The sequence below is a fragment of the Lethenteron reissneri genome, chromosome 19 (genome assembly GCF_015708825.2).
Source record: "Lethenteron reissneri isolate LAM-NWPU_2019-01 chromosome 19, ASM1570882v1, whole genome shotgun sequence".
In the NCBI taxonomy this organism is placed as follows: Eukaryota; Metazoa; Chordata; class Hyperoartia; order Petromyzontiformes; family Petromyzontidae; genus Lethenteron; species Lethenteron reissneri.
This window is the reverse complement of record NC_083797.1, coordinates 8,123,290-8,136,327: the sequence shown is the minus strand read 5'-3', so window position 1 is coordinate 8,136,327 and position 13,038 is coordinate 8,123,290. Positions and strand designations below refer to the sequence as shown.

At 52.7% G+C, this 13,038-nt stretch overlaps 2 protein-coding genes across 3 annotated transcripts in view; one reads left to right on the top strand and one right to left on the bottom strand.

Moving 5' to 3' along the window:
• Window positions 1-870: 870 nt before the first annotated feature.
• LOC133344235 (angiopoietin-2-like) overlaps window positions 871-13,038 on the bottom strand; it is a 29,592-nt gene continuing 17,424 nt past the window's right edge. For both annotated transcript variants that reach the window (XM_061554299.1, XM_061554300.1), the window contains exons 9-10: window positions 4,303-4,433; window positions 871-1,300 (exon numbers count right to left, since the gene is read on the bottom strand). In XM_061554299.1, coding sequence (XP_061410283.1) covers window positions 1,140-1,300; window positions 4,303-4,433 — 292 coding nt within the window. In that variant the 3' untranslated portion in view covers window positions 871-1,139. The remainder of the gene's footprint in view (window positions 1,301-4,302; window positions 4,434-13,038) is intronic.
• LOC133344236 (uncharacterized) lies at window positions 5,970-12,381 on the top strand. The gene is made up of 2 exons (XM_061554301.1): window positions 5,970-7,373; window positions 12,145-12,381. The coding sequence occupies exons 1-2, from the start codon at window positions 6,099-6,101 to the stop codon at window positions 12,154-12,156; spliced, it is 1,287 nt and encodes a 428-aa protein (XP_061410285.1). The 5' UTR covers window positions 5,970-6,098; the 3' UTR covers window positions 12,157-12,381.

Genomic DNA, 13,038 nt, shown 5'->3' with positions numbered 1-13,038 from the left:
CCTCCCACATGGCCTTGTGGGGACCTCAGTACCGATAATGTTATTTTACTTTAGTATTTCTTCCGATACATCATCAGAACGAAACGGGAAGAAAAACTGATGACGTACAGGAACGTTCCGATGATGTACGTCATTAGAACGGGAAAGGGTTAATATGCATTGATTGCAATCCACAGAATAAAACACATAACAAAAATGAAGATTTCCTATACTGTATAAATACACTTTCATTTGTAAGAGGATTTTTGAATGACGGAGGTAGTTGAAAGTAGTAGATATTCAAAAGTGATCATTAACGTGTTGCACGCAGTGCCGATTTAAATGCTGGGATGGTGCAATGATTGCCCTGTTAGCCAATGGGAGTGGCAATTTTGACTCCAGGAAAAGGGAAACAATTCCACTTATGATTTATATCAGTCAGAAGACATCTATATATTAAACATTTGCTGGTATATGCCAACTGAAAGTCTAACATTACAATATCGAGCACCACGTCGCATATCCAACTCGCTTGGAGACTGACAAATAGGTGTATATGTGAAAAGTTCAGACATGTGAATATATATAGCAAATTACAATTACACCGAAGACAAATACTATACAGGGCATGGGCAGTCAATTGGTCAGGGTAGATATGTGATGTTCGACTCTGTGACGTTGTCCTGTACTTTAAATTACAAATTATGCATTTTTGTGATTCCAGTAAAAAGAACGCAAATGGACATCGAATAGATGTATTTTACTTTTCACAGAACATCATGGGACCTCCTTTGCCAGGACCAAAATATGAAACTGATTGGTCCACACCAGAGACAGCTTTCTCTGGTGTGGACCAATCAGTTTCAAAGACAATGCATATATTATCAAAGTATGTTTTTTGTTTGCATTCTGACCACAAGTACTGTATTGTGGTTATTGCAGACATGATTCCTTGTAAAAGGTTTCAGTTTGGTGTTTTCAACATCTTTACACTTGTTTTATTGGCAGAAAAAAAGGGGAAAACCTATTCTCATATTTCACAGAACATGTCAGAATTAACAATATTTCACTCAACCGTAAAAACCAAAAATCATTTACGTTCGTGACACTTAAACATGCGGTTGGCGTGATGTTGATGTGCTCTTATCTTTGTAATGTTGTTATATATCTATTGGGCGAATCATGATGGTGGTGGCACGCAAAGAGTAACTTGAACCTTTCCAGTAATGCCACTTGATACCATTAAACCTACCCACGTTCTGCCCAGCAGAGTAGTACATCCCATTGAGGTTGGACGGCCCGCAGGCATCAAACCACCAGCCTGTAGTAGGGCAACAACAACAACAAAGACATAAACAACAACATTATTGGGCGCCATGGTGGCGAGATGTTATCTCCCTCGCCTCGTATGCAGGAGGCCGTGGGTTTGATCCCAACCCTGACACCTGTTGTATATTTGGAGTTTACATGTCTCTCTCCTACCGTGGTCGAGTGCATTTTTCTCCTGGTCCTCTCGTTTTTTCCTTCATAATTAGAAACATGCTGCTGTTATAAATTTACACGAAATAAGCCACTTCATTGAACTGTCATTTCTGGCCAGGTCGCTTCTAAAAAGGAGACATATACAGTAGCTTTGTGTTTTTACCTGGTCAAATAAAAATTGTAGTAAAATAAAAAAAATAGTTGTAAAAGTAGTAGTCGTAGTAATTGATCGTTATAATAGAATGTAAATGTGCAGCCCCGCAAATCCTTGCTCACCCCACTGCTTGTGGAAGGGCCTCGACTAGAGGCAGGCTGTAGAGAGCCCCACTAAGAGGGTATTTGGACACATTTTCCAAGATATACGGCCTACACTTTACCCCACCACACATCACCTACCGATTGACTAACTGCTGTGTAACTATTTATGCAACTGGGTGGACAAAGGCACGAGGATTTAAGAAACTTGCACCCTTATTTTAACTACCAAGCCATGAGATTGATCGAGCGACCTCTGGATGTACAAGTCCAGTGTGATAGCCATTAACACCACCGCAAAATCCTACATAAAGAATGAAATTGATCATTCCTGACCTTGGCTTGAATATAACACTTTCCCTGTTGGTGATAACCAGTATTAATTGCACCAAAAAATAGGTGAACACTTCATAGCAGTTAGTTGCAGAGGACAGTCAATGAACAGTGAATTCCACCATCGCTGGTGGTTCTCAATGACTAGATGATGAAGCAGTTCAAAGAGCAAATTTTAAAAAAACAGCCCTGGGAGTGACTAAAAACAACATCGTCTTCATGGACATATGGACATTCATTGCTTGATGAAGTGTGTACATTGAAACTAAGACTGCTTCTAAAATTGCTTCAAACATATCTCGAAATTTGTTTTATATTTTAAACTAAGTTTAAATAGTTTTTACTCTATCCCTAATAATCAGTCTCCGTGTGTAAGGTACGGTAGACATAATCCTCACAGAAAGAAAATTATACAATTTGTTCTATTTCACGTGTGCTTTACGTACAAATAAATACCATACATTTCTAAGAGAACAACGCAATGGTGGCTGTACAAATAAATACTTCTGGTGGTCAGTTTTACTCAAATAATAATGACTTCCATGCTTCTGCACTTGTTTAATAAATCGGAAAAAATTTGTTACAGTGTAAAAAATCTGTTCAACCCATCTCATTTTCATTGCCTCCACGTGCCAATGCATTGTAATGTTGAGAGCAGTTTTTGGCATTACTGCCAACATACTGTTCTGCTTAGTTTCCATAAAACATTGTGGAATCTTGGAAAGGTTGCTGGCAGTGTTGAGATAGCCATTGTCTGTAGCAAAGCAATTCTCTCAAGTCTCCAGGGTTTTCTTTTTCAAGTTTGTTCTCGTAAAAAGGCCACAGCCACGGGTCAATAAAGTTAGTTAGTTGATATCAATCAGTAAATACCATCTTGTTTAAAATCTAAATACTGCGTAATTAAAGGGGTTTTGGGCAATTTAGTTTGAAAAATAAGCAGAACAAATTGCAGATCATTATGTTTAAAAAAATAGTTTCATGCTACGGTGAAAAGAGTTTTATATGTTCAAACCAGTTAATATGGAAATAAATATTATAGAATGAATCCACGAAGTTGGAAATAATACAAAACTGGTGATGTTCTTTTTTTCATAAAAATGTAATAACATGTATATAACCACACATTTCCTACAATAAACTTCTTACATTTACGAGAAAATGTTTATAGGGGTGAATGGTCAATGCACACGTATCACTAAATCACCCATAATGCTCCCCATAGCATCATATCTTGGAAGCTAAGCAGAGCTTTAGCCGGCATTGCACATTTGCTACTTGGATGGGAAATTCTCAGATGGGCGACCAACCCTGCATAAAACAGGTGCTTGCAGCTCCTTCAGAGGTTACGTTGTCAGCAAAGGGCAGTACAGCAAAATCCATTGTTGTACAGCACTTCTATGCTCCAACATCTATGCACCATACCTTTACTAACCTTCACTGACTGGCATGTTGTTGCATGGTTAAATAACCGCACAACTTATACAGTGTGGTGATGCCCCCGTCCAGCGGTGAATTGACAAAAGGGTTGTACATGTTGCATGAATGATCAAAGTACCAAGGCAATGAGCCCCTGCATAATGAAATGCACTTCGAGTAATTCAAAGCAAATGCAAGGGAGCAATCAATCATTAGTGAATGTTGTACCATTTAGAGAAAATTATGGTTTTGGACAGGGGTTCAGCCACTGTGGGTGTGCAGACACTCACGCAATCTTGTGCCCCTGGTTAATGTTAAGCATATCTTAAAGAGGGATTATTTTTGTTACATGTACCATGGCAAGTCTTTAATGGCAGCATAAGCAAAGGACAAATAACATGCATCTGTATCCCAACCAATAACCACTGGGAACCATTCGCTAGCAGGACAGCACCAACTTCCAGAGTGGTGGTTGTTGCCGCTGGTTTATGGTTACACTCCAACTTGTCAAGTTCCACATTGTTATCATAATCAGAATCTTTACTCATTACTGGACGAATCCAGTGAGCTCTGAAGCTCTTTTTCACAGATGTCCAGTAGGGGAGGGTCAGAAAGTTACGATAACAAATAATACAAAAAGACGATAGGAGTGCAAAGTCTGGTAAAGGTAAGCAAATACATTTTTTTATCTTACCCGGTAAATCCCACTGCGCTATTAGCTTCTTTTTCAGAAGTGACCTGGCCACAAATGACAGCTCGAAGAAGCGGCTGATCACGTGGCAATGTATCGCGGCCAAATAACCTCCACAAGTGTCTGAGGCTGCCTATCGCTCGTACCTCCTGTGCTCATCTGCGCACATCTGCAGGGGCAGTTGTCGTTGTCCGCGTCTCTGGTGCTGAAGCTGCTGCTACCCTGGCCGAGGCTGCTGTGCTTGCCCGCCGTGCCTCCGTAGCCCCGAGCGTGCAGCCTGAAGCGGCGAGGAGACACCGGCGGTTCACGTCAGCAGGGCACATCCGGCGGGGCCTCCGGCATTGGCGCCTTCATTGCAAATGAGTGCCCGATGATGCTGGATGTAATTAGCAGCGAAACGTCGTACAACTAAAAAAATTGGAAATGTTGTCGATTCACTCTTCAACACACCGGTGGGCTAAAGTAGTGAACTATTTGTCTTTTGTCAACGTGAGACTTTTTTGCTGATTGGTCGTGTCGGGTGGTGGAGGGTTACGGCACATTTATAAATAACGCGATCTAACCCAAAAACATTTATTATGAATAATATTGGTCGCGAAAGCCTACGTGTTAAACTAAATAGTAAACTAAACTATTTTTTTTAACTAAACTTTTTTTTTATTTTACCAGGTAAGGCCCACTGAGCTATGTAGCTCTTTTTCAGATGCGACCTGGCCACAAATGATAACTCGACGAAGTGGCTTTTCACGTGAAAATGTAAAGCAGCAGCCACATATTCTAAAAGCGTGATGTTGATTCTAAATGTAAAGGGAAAGACCGAAGGACCCGGAGAAAAATCCACACGGCCATGGGGAGCGAAAACATGCAAACTCCAAACATATAACCTCCTGTACACCAGGCGAGGTAGTTAACATCTTGCCACTGTAGCGAGATCTTAAATAGAAAAGCAACAGGGAGCTCAAAGAGCAGCTGTCCCATGCTACGCTCCGCAAGTGATGCATCTGGCCTGGCTATTGCTGAAACGTGCGTTTGGCTGCTATACATTTCCTGTGAAACAGGAGTGATCATTTGTGATCGCCAGATCGCTTCTGAAAAAGAGCAATATGGCTCAGCGGGCCTTACCTGGTATAATAAAACATAGTTTAGTTTTGTGTAGTGTTGGTGTATACGATATGTGGCACATTAGGAATGGATCACTCTTTTAAGTATGTCCTTGTGCAGCAAGGGAGTAAAGTGTGGTTCTGTGAAGGTCCTGATGTGCTGTGCAGTGCATCAACGCATGTGTGTACAGCAGCATGTGATGACTGAGTCTGGCCGGTAGGTGGCTGGCAGGGTTAATGAATAACCGCACGTGTAAACCAGCCACATGGTTAATGGCGTCTCGGAAGAATTGCTGCGTGTAACACGCACTGTTGCATTTTACAGAGCGACGGTGCTGTTCTTCACAAGATTAATATGAACTACAATAAATAAATGTGCTTGCCCTCGATTTGGAGCACCTGCCCACGTCCTTCATTTCGAGTGTGCAACACGATAGAATTGTCTTAATAATTCACAGCCCTTTGTCAATCCACTGGCGGATGAAGGCCTCCCCACGCCGCCTCTTGCTTCACCATGATTCACCACATTGTGTCAGTGTGGGTTGTTAAAGGGATCCAGGACCGGTTGACACATACCTTGCCGCTGATGTTAGCCATGGCTGGGAATCGAACTTAGGTTGTGTAGGGGTGTCAGGGGAAGGATTCCCACCAATAGATGGGTTAGTGGGAGGGGTGATCGAAGAGATATAAGGAGAGAACGGGCGGGAAGAAGGGGCCTTTGGCGGGAACGAGATTGGGACGGCTGGGGGACAGGTGTGGAGAGAAGGAAAAGAATAAAGGACGAGACCCCTGCAATCTGGTGTCGGCTCCTACTTTACATCTGGTGGCAGCGGTGGGATCTCATGGCTACAAAGAAAAATCCCCGCGGGAAAGAGCCAAGGGAGGAGGAAGCAGGGGCCGGGGATCCTTCCCATCCCGGGCAACAAGGGGGCCTGCTATCAGAAGCAGCAGCAGGGGGCCCGGATCGCCTGGAGGACACCATGGAGGACCGCATGGCCCGCGTGGAGAGGGCACTCCAGGAGCTCCTACAGAGGCTCCCTATGGGGGACCCGCCAGCACCGGGACCCCCACCCCCACGCGTACTACGGGAGGAGAGGCCACGGGACCCGGAGGCCGACCAGCCGGCCGGGCAACCAACCTCGTCACGCCAGCCGCCGCCGGTCCCGCCAAAACCCCCAGGGCTAACCACCCAACAGGGAGAGCAGGTGGCCGGACGGCCGCGTCGGCTGGGGCCCGTCGACAAGTTCGTGGCTGAGGAAGAAGACTGGGAGGAGTTTGTCCGCCGATTCGAGGCTGCCTTCCACGCTCTCGAGTGGACAGACGAAGAGGCACTACGAGCGCTGCCATCCGTTCTGGGCAAGGAAGCACTCGCCTCTTACACCTCCCTTCCCTCGCACAGCAAGACCACGCTACAGGCGGCCTACGAGGCTTTGGGGGAGATCTATTGCCCGGCGGAAGGGGCCTTTAAACGGTTCCAGGATCGCCAGCGAGGGGCTAAAGAATCCCCTTTATCCTACAGGGGTGCACTGCTCGTGTTGGCGAGGAGAGCTTTCCCTCGCCTGGCTGAAGAAGCGCTCGAGGATCTCGTGGTCGAGCACCTCATCGCCTACGCTTGCCGCGCCGGCGTTGTAATGCCCGTGGTGACGCCGGGGGAACGCACCTCGCTGTGGGCTGCCCGGACCATCCAAGCCCACGAGCAGGTCATGGGCCGGGCGCCACCCGTGGGCCCGGTAGCTGGCGCGGCGGGGGGGAACAGCCGAGCCGTTGCCGCGGCACTACTGGGTCCAGCGACACCAACCGCCGAACCTGCACCGTCGCCACAGGCTGCCTGTGGAGCAGCTGGGGACGGACCCCCGACGTCTGAGACGGAGCCATCGCTACGGGAGGTGTACGCGGCGATCCGGGGACTGGCGGAGCAGAGGGACCAGGGGCGCGACCAACCGCCGCGTCGCTGGCAGCCGCCTCTACAACATCGCGCCGAGCCCCCCCGACGGAACGCCCCGTGGGTCTGCCACCGTTGTGGTCGAGAGGGGCATGTGGCGAGGGGGTGCCGCACAGAGCCGGAGGCCGCCAACGTTACCTGGAACCCGCCGGGGCCGAACGCCGACAGGATCCAGGCGAGTGACGCCGTCCCGCCCGGCCTCTCGGTCGGGCCGAGCAATTATAATTCCGACGCCGCGAACTTACCGGGAGTCTCCTCGGGGTGGGCGCCGTCGGTGTCGTTCCCCGGTCCCCATTGTCCGGGTCGGGGGAAGGGAATCGCGCCGGGGATAGCGCCGGGGCCTGGGATTGCGTCGCGACCAGGGGTGGCGTCGCGACCCGGAGTGGCGTCGCGAACGGACGTGACGTTGCATCCGGGAGTGACGTCGCGGCCAGGAGTGGTGTCGCGGATCACGTCGGGGATCGCGCCGAGGCCGGAGACCGCGTCGGGAGTCGCGCCGGGGCCGGAGACCGCGTCGGGAGTCGCGCCGGGGCCGGAAGGGACGTCGCGGGCGGACGTGACGTCGCGGGCGGAGGTGACGTCGCGGGCGGAGGTGACGTCGCGGGCGGAGGTGACGTCGCGGGCGGGCGTGGTTTCACCGGCGGGCGTGACGTCGCGGGCGGGCGTGACGTCCCGGGCGGGCGTGACGTCGCGGGCGGGCGTGACGTCGCGGGCGGGCGTGACGTCCCGGGCGGGCGTGACGTCGCGGGCGGGCGTGACGTCGCGGGCGAGCGTGACGTCGCCGGCGGGCGTGACGTCACCAATTGCCTGCGACGCCGGCGAGTTGCCAGGGGCAACGGCCCGGGGGCGGAGGCAGCCCACAAGATTGACAGTGCGCCCTGAAGCAGTTCCACGGGCCGCCTCACCACCGCTTTGCGGCAGATTGAGACGGAACCAGGGGGACCACGCCCCCGTGACAAAGGGAAGGGAGGGGAGAAGGGAGGGGCTCACGGGAAGGCCCACCCCCCAGTCCCCACTGCCCCCTACAATGGGGGGGGCCCCCCACACCACAAGGGGGGCCCATCCTACGTCACCAAAGGGGGGCAATTTGCACCACACAGAGAGCCCAGCCCGCAACCCAGGGGTAAGCCCACACTATGTAACAAGGGCGCGTTCACCCTGCTGCGACGCACTCCAAAGGGAGGAACCCCATCTTCAGTCCATTCACATCCATCCCCCATCATTTCACCATGCACCACAGGATAACGAGACGCCGCCTGGTCAGTGGCCGGACTCAGCCACACAATGGAGGAAGCTGGCAAGGCGGGTGGTAGCGGCCACGTCAGGAACCTCGGTCCTGGTCGGTGAAATCGCGGGAGTGTCGGCACGTATCTTGGTTGATACGGGGGCATCAGCCACGATCATCTCGAGCACCATGCACGAGATGCTGCCGGATAAAATCCGACCTTTAGTCCCCGTCAAGACAACGTTCATTGCAGCAAATGGAGGCAGCATGGGCTTCCTGGGCCAGGTTGAAGCCCCGATACAGATTGGGCAGCTTTCGGTAGCAGGACCCATCCTTGTCTCCGCAACATTGCCCGTACCCTGCCTGTTGGGGACGGACTTTCTGAGGCGGATGCCAATGAAAATCGATCTGGCCAATGGGCGGGTGGAAGTCCAGGGAACGCATCTCCATTTCCTAAAGGCGGAGGGAGCCAGCCGGGGTGTACCCTACGTGCAGGCTCTGGTCAGTAAGTCTGTCTCCATTCCCCCGGCAGCCCAGATGCTGATTCCGCTGCAATATCGGTCTCCCCTCGTGACAGCCCGACCAGACTCACCCATCCTGGTGTCTCCGGCATCAGCTGCCATGGATCGCCATGCGCTGGTGGGAGCCGAAACTATTGTACAGAGGAACCAGCATCTGTTCATTCAGGTGCTGAACACCTCCGATAGAACAGCGACGGTGCAGGAGGGAACAGTTCTGGCCCACGTTAGTCCCTTGTCACTAGGAGCCCCAGGGACAAAGCCCGAGCTTGTAGGCAGCATCAGCCAGTCCGAGGACAGAGGGGCCGAATCGTGGATGGACCAGCTGGCGGGGCCTGAGCCGGGATTGCCGCCCGACCAGAAACAGCAGCTGCACTCATTATTGCATGAGTTCTCGGACGTGTTCAGCCGGGGACCGTTCGACCTAGGGCGCACAAATCTGTCGCAGCACCACATTAACACGGGAGATGCCGCACCCCTGCGCCAAAACACATATAGAATGAGCCCAATGGAAAAAGGGCACATTCAACAAGCGGTGCAGGAGATGCTGCGGGCCGACATAATTTCTCCATCCTCGAGTCCCTGGGGGGCACCGGTGGTCCTAGTCAAGAAGTCAGACGGGTCACTGAGATTCTGTGTGGACTTCCGACGCCTCAATGCCGTCACGCTGGCCGACGCATATCCCCTACCACGTATTGACGACTCATTGGATGCACTGGCGGGAGCAAAATTTTTCAGTACGCTGGATTTATTGTCCGGGTTCTGGCAGGTCCCACTAGACGCGGACTCCCGGCCTAAAACAGCGTTCCGGACACCACAGGGCCTGTTCGAGTTCAACTGCCTGCCTATGGGCCTCCAGACTGCGCCGGCGACGTTCCAACGCATAATGGAGTTGGCCTTAGCAGGCCTCCAATGGGAAACGTGCCTCATCTACCTGGATGACGTCATTGTCTTCAGCCGATCATTCGAGGAACACATTGACCGATTACGTCAGGTATTCCTGCGGTTCCGGAACGCGAACTTGAAGCTCAAGCCGTCGAAGTGCCACCTTATGCAGTCGTCGGTACGCTAATTGGGCCACGTCGTCAGTGAGTCTGGAGTGGCTACAGACCCGGAAAAGACGGCCTGCGTGAGGGCCTGGGCTGTTCCCACAACGGTTCCAGAGGTACGCCGGTTTGTGGGTTTCGTTTCTTATTACCGCCGGTTCGTACCCAACTTCGCAACCATTGCCAAGCCCTTGCACGTGTTGACGGCGAAGAACCAGAGGTTTTATTGGGGCCCTCTGGAGGAAGAGGCATTCCAGCAGCTGCGCTCACGTCTGACAGATGCACCACCATTGGCTTTTCCGGATTTTGGCCTCCCCTTTATCCTGGACACGGACGCCAGCGATGTGGGCATCGGCAGTGTTTTGTCGCAAGTCCAGCAGGGTCGCGAGGTGGTTATCGCCTATGGTAGTCGCGTGCTTTCATCAGCGGAGCAGCGCTACTGCGTCACACGTAGGGAACTCCTGGCAGTCGTTCACTTCGTGCAGCAATTTCGACCCTACCTGTATGGTCGCAAATTTACGGTCCGCACTGACCACGCGGCCTTGCAGTATTCGCTCCGCATCGACCAGCCTTCGGGCCAGCTGGCCAGATGGATAGAGCGCCTGCAGGAGTACAGGTACCAAGTAGTGCATCGCAAAGGGACCAGACATGCCAACGCAGACGCATTGTCCCGACTGGCGCCCCAGGGCCCTTGTGCATGCACCACAGGCGGGGCACGCTGCAAGGAGGCGAGGCCGGAGGGGACAGTCATCGCTCCCGTACGCACGGCGGAGGACGCACAGGGTGAGGTCCAGCTGACCGACCACGACCTGGGGCTGACCTTGGACGATTGGCGACGGCTACAGCTGGAGGAAGCCCCACTGCGAACGCTACGCGCCTCAGCAGAGGCAGGGGGGGAGGAGTACATCGTATGGGAGGACCTCCTCATGCGATGGGACCCGACAGGGCGCCGACGATGCCTGGTAGTTCCGGAGTCGCTGCGTCAACAATTGGTTATGGACGTACACGGCCGCCAGCTGCTGCACCTGGCGGGGCGGAAGACACTGTACACATTACAGAGTCGGTACTTTTGGCCAGGTATGACCGCTGATGTGCATCGATGGGTCGCTACCTGCGTCGAATGTGCGCGGCGAAAGCCGCCACCCCGGGTAAGCCGGGCGCCCCTACAGCCCATCACGGTGACCAGGGTCAACGAATTGGTTGCGTTGGACATCCTGGGACCACTGCCGGTCACGCCACGGGGAAATAAATACCTGTTGGTCGGAGTCGAGTACTGCACGAGATGGCCGATGGCGTGGGCCCTCCCGGACCAAACGGCACAGACCATCGCCGATGCCTTCGTGGGAGGCTATGTCCTTGATAAGGGGGCACCGGAGCGGTTGCTCACGGATCAGGGCAGGAATTTCTCCTCACAGCTATTGAAGGACGTCTGCTCTATCCTGGGCACTAAAAAGGTCCGAACATCTCCGTATCATCCCCAGACCGATGGGATGGTAGAGCGGCTTAACCGCACCATAGCGGCCATGCTGTCCCAAGTGGTGGACGAAAACCATTCCGACTGGGACCTCCACATTCCATCTGTCTTAGCGGCGTACAGGGTGGCCCCACACGCGGCGACGGGGTTCTCGCCGTTTTTCCTGATGTACGGACGGGATCCCGTTCCGCCTATTGAGGTGCAGTTGACGGACATTCCCGCAAGAGCCGACGCATGGCCGAAGGCACTAAAGACCTCCCTCATTTATTTGAGAGAGGCCCGCCAAGCAGCCGAGGCCGCATCGGCCACGAGCCAAGAGAGTAATGTACGGATACGGGAGAGGACAGTGACAGCCAAGCCCTTCAAAGTCGGGGACCAGGCATGGCTACACTGTCCTCAGGTGCCGGTTGGCCTCTCACCAAAGCTGCACCGACCCTGGAAAGGGCCGGTCGAGGTCATTAAAGCACTCCGACCGCAGTGCGTCCAGGTCCAACTGGGTAAGCGACGATGGTTTGTACACCCCACCCGCCTTAAGCCATACATCTCTCCACCGTCATCTTCACCAACATCACCACCAACATCACTGCCAACATCATCATCATCCCTACCCAGGCCAAGGTCGCCGACCACCACGCACCGACCGGCAGGGGGTTCGGTGCCCTGTGTTCCCTTGTCACCTACAGCACCCCATGTGAGGCCTGACGGAGCGGCGGCACGAGCGGGGGCCGGAGAGACAGCGGCGCCGGGCAAGGCGACACCAGCACCACCGAACCAGGGACCGCGACGAGAGGGCCTTCGAAGGAGGGGGCCGCCACGGTCATCTGCTGCCTGTGGATGTCCGGGCTGTTACGGGATGCTGGCTGGAGACCTGGGCAGGCCGCGCAATTGATTTCGTTGTGTTATGTTGCATTGTATGGTTGTGGGGGGGGTAAGGGCTGTCGTCACTGTCAGTGGGGGGAGGCATGGGGAGATTTAAATGGTCCATGGGGGAGGCAGAACCGAGGACGGTTATTTTTTTCTCCGGGGGGGGGGGTGATGTAGGGGTGTCAGGGGAAGGATTCCCACCAATAGATGGGTTAGTGGGAGGGGTGATCGAAGAGATATAAGGAGAGAACGGGCGGGAAGAAGGGGCCTTTGGCGGGAACGAGATTGGGACGGCTGGGGGACAGGTGTGGAGAGAAGGAAAAGAATAAAGGACGAGACCCCTGCAATCTGGTGTCGGCTCCTACTTTACAGTTGTATGTATGTTGAACTTCTTTCGCACCATACGTAGCCAACCGTGCTAATTGAAGGTTGCTGCGATCAAAGCGCAGTGCAGCAAAAGCGCCATCCCAACATGTGTGCGTGTGTATTGTCTTATCTGGAGGCCAATGTTAAGTAAGGCACTCACTCGCATTTGTTTGTCGGGGATCGAGCTGCAGCTGAAGGAGATTCATCCTCCCACACATCTCCTGCTGGCACTTAATGTCTTTCATTTGTAGGCGAGACGTAGTGGTGTTATTTTAAAACGAAACTTTTCACGCCATTAACACGTGCATTTCACAGCCATTATCCACGTCTTCTCGCGCAGTTGCAGG